General features: G+C 36.7%; 1 protein-coding gene across 1 annotated transcript in view; it reads left to right on the top strand.

The window, feature by feature from the left end:
• LOC117110565 overlaps window positions 1-2791 on the top strand; it is a 23725-nt gene that overhangs the window by 17762 nt on the left and 3172 nt on the right. Inside the window, exon 17 of the mRNA XM_033253324.1 lies at window positions 314-766. Coding sequence (XP_033109215.1) covers window positions 314-766 — 453 coding nt within the window. The remainder of the gene's footprint in view (window positions 1-313; window positions 767-2791) is intronic.

Raw genomic sequence — 2791 nt, 5'->3', positions numbered from 1 at the left:
TAGCCAAGACAGGGGGATCTCTGAATGCTTCCACAGAGGAGAGATTGTCTTGAATGATAGAAAAGTCACGTTTGATGCAGCGGGAAAGATTGTTGATTTGTGTGTTGTAGTCAAATACCATAGGGACTGTCTCTTATACACATCTTTCCCCACTACGAAGTGGAGTAGCCCAGGAAAATAATCCCAACGCGTGGCCAACTATGGGATTAAACTGCCTTTAATCGCATCGCGTGGTCCACTCGTATACGCGTTGCTTTATTTTGCGAGGCTCCCTTATACAGTATTATTATTGGAAATGTATGTTTTATTACAGGTTGCTTAGATGATATTGACATTGTGTTTATTTCTGAAAAACTTGATGGAAAATACTTGTCAAAATTCGGCATCTACCTTGGTATGAAGGAGTATGAAATATATCGAATTGAATCAGGCCTCTCACCACCAATTGTAGACGCCTATATTGAAATGTTGGTACAGTGGCGAGAAAGACAGAAAGCTGAAGTTAATCATCTCGAAATAATTAGTGAAGCACTGAACAAAGTTGGACGAATAAATATCAAGGAAGAACTTGAGTCATACTACCAGAGAAAATATGGAAAAATTGATCACCAATCAACAAACCAAGTACCAATCACGATGAATGCTTTGAGGCAAGAGAAGCCTGTTGTACTTGCACAAGGTGCGTGTGAAAGGCAAGGCTACAGTGATGAGTCAGAAATTGCACCAACTCAGATAAATCTGAATCAAAAAACAAATCCAATGCAAGGTTAGTTATCTTCTATTCCCATTTTTGCGCTTACTATGGAACATTAATGGTATGATTCCCTTGCATCACATTATGTGGACAATAATATTTTGAATGTTGGGTTCAATGAAAGAATAATTGAAGATGTGTTATTTCTGGTTGATAATAAAACTACTACAGATTCTAGTCCTTCAGTCATGTTAAGAAATTCAGAAAAAGAGTGCGTGATTACTATTGATTATGTGGAATTGTATGAACATTATAATGAATACTTAATGTATGGAGTCGGTAGTATGAATAGTATCTTTTATTTTGTATGTTTTTATTTATAAAACTTGAAACCAGTAATATGCATATTAAGTGTATTTTAAAGCCAGTAGTTAATGTTAATAATTACAGTATTAATATTTTCAAGAAAATGGTAATTAGGGAACTGAAGATACCCTTTATGTCCAAATATATATATAGTCAGTGTCATTGATGTTTATTTTGACTGTACTTCTGCTTCTCATTGTCATTTTTTGTTATTGTAAATCCAGTTCCAGGGCTAGCTGAGACAAGTTTACTTCTAGGCTAGTCCTCATCGAAGCCCTGTGCAGTGGCTGTCTCTTATACACATCTAGATGTGTATAAGAGACAGATCATATATAATAAATATATTCTTTTACACTAAACTTGGGGAAAACTACCCCTCAACTGACGGTTTTTACCGGGCTGACCAAGCCGTCATACCGGACTGGCTAAGAGAAAAGAAAGAGGGGAGAGGGAGGGAAAGAGAAAGAAGAGGAAAAGAAAAGGAAAGAAAAAGAGAAGAGAAAAATATAGACAAGAATAAAAAGGAAGATATCATAATGACCAGACTCACAACACCCTGCAACCCCTTCTCCACTTCAAAAACTGTCATAACTCCTTTGATCTATGCTGCCCAATGGCGTAACCACTTGGGGGCAAGGGGAAAATATCTATCTTTGGAAAATCTTCCCTACCCCTTTATAAATGCCTTTTCATCCCCTGAAACTGCCTAAAAACCTCAAATTTCCCGCGTTTCGCGCGCATTTCTTGTTACCAATTTCCTCGAAAAATTGCACATTTTAGGGAGTTTTGATCAATTCCAACAAAATTAGAATTAAAAACACCGGGGGACAAGGAGAAAATATCCATCTTTGGAAAATCTTTCCCCACCCCTTGACAAATGCATCCTCTGAAAGTGCCTAAAATTCTCAAATTCTTTGCGCGCATTTCTTGTTACGGTAGGCCAATTTTCTCTATAAATTGCACATTTTAGGGAGTTTTCATCAATTCCGACGAAATATTTTGCGATTCGCGCGCATTTTTTAGAGCTTTTTTAGGTTTATCCTTTTAAGTTATTTAAACACATAATAGTCCCAAACTCAAGAAAGACAAATTTAAGATAGATCGTTTTAACCAAAAAGAAGGGCCTCAATGTGTATTGATGGTTAAAGAATATGTTTCTAATAAATAAAACCATGATGAAAATGCTTATATTTAGTTTCAAGCACACATGTGTGGCCTATATTATAAATAAGATAAGCCCTATGTCGTATTGTTTTCTATATGGGGAGTGGGTAAATTACTAACCGGGAAAATAAATACCCACTCTGACCAAAGACCCCTGTTACGCGCCTGGTGTTAGCACCAATGTGTGCCCTTGTGCGGACAGGGGATGTGCCCCCTCTGAAGCTGGAAACCTTGTTTTTGCAAAATAAATTGATGCAATTTTCTATTATAGGCCCAATCTATAAATTCCTCATCAACCGATATAACCTTAAACATTCTTGGAACTGACATAAACTGATGTCGTACACACCCTTCAGTGTGAAATGTGGCTCTCTTTGCAAGCACATCTAACATAACGAAAGAAGAGCTTAGATTAAAATAATTTTGTTATCAACATTTAATACATTATGCTAAATATGTAAGCGCATAAGACAGTGAAAGTTATTTCTGTGACAGTCTTCTGAAGTGTGTAAAGCTCCATTTTATCCCATACATAGTCAAAATATTGGGGGGGGGGGATGGATGATA

Source organism: Anneissia japonica, unplaced genomic scaffold (assembly GCF_011630105.1).
Source record: "Anneissia japonica isolate Jap-2015-1 unplaced genomic scaffold, ASM1163010v1 scaffold21263_len101623_cov113, whole genome shotgun sequence".
NCBI lineage: Eukaryota > Metazoa > Echinodermata > Crinoidea > Comatulida > Comatulidae > Anneissia > Anneissia japonica.
This window is presented reverse-complemented; position numbering and strand designations above follow the sequence as displayed.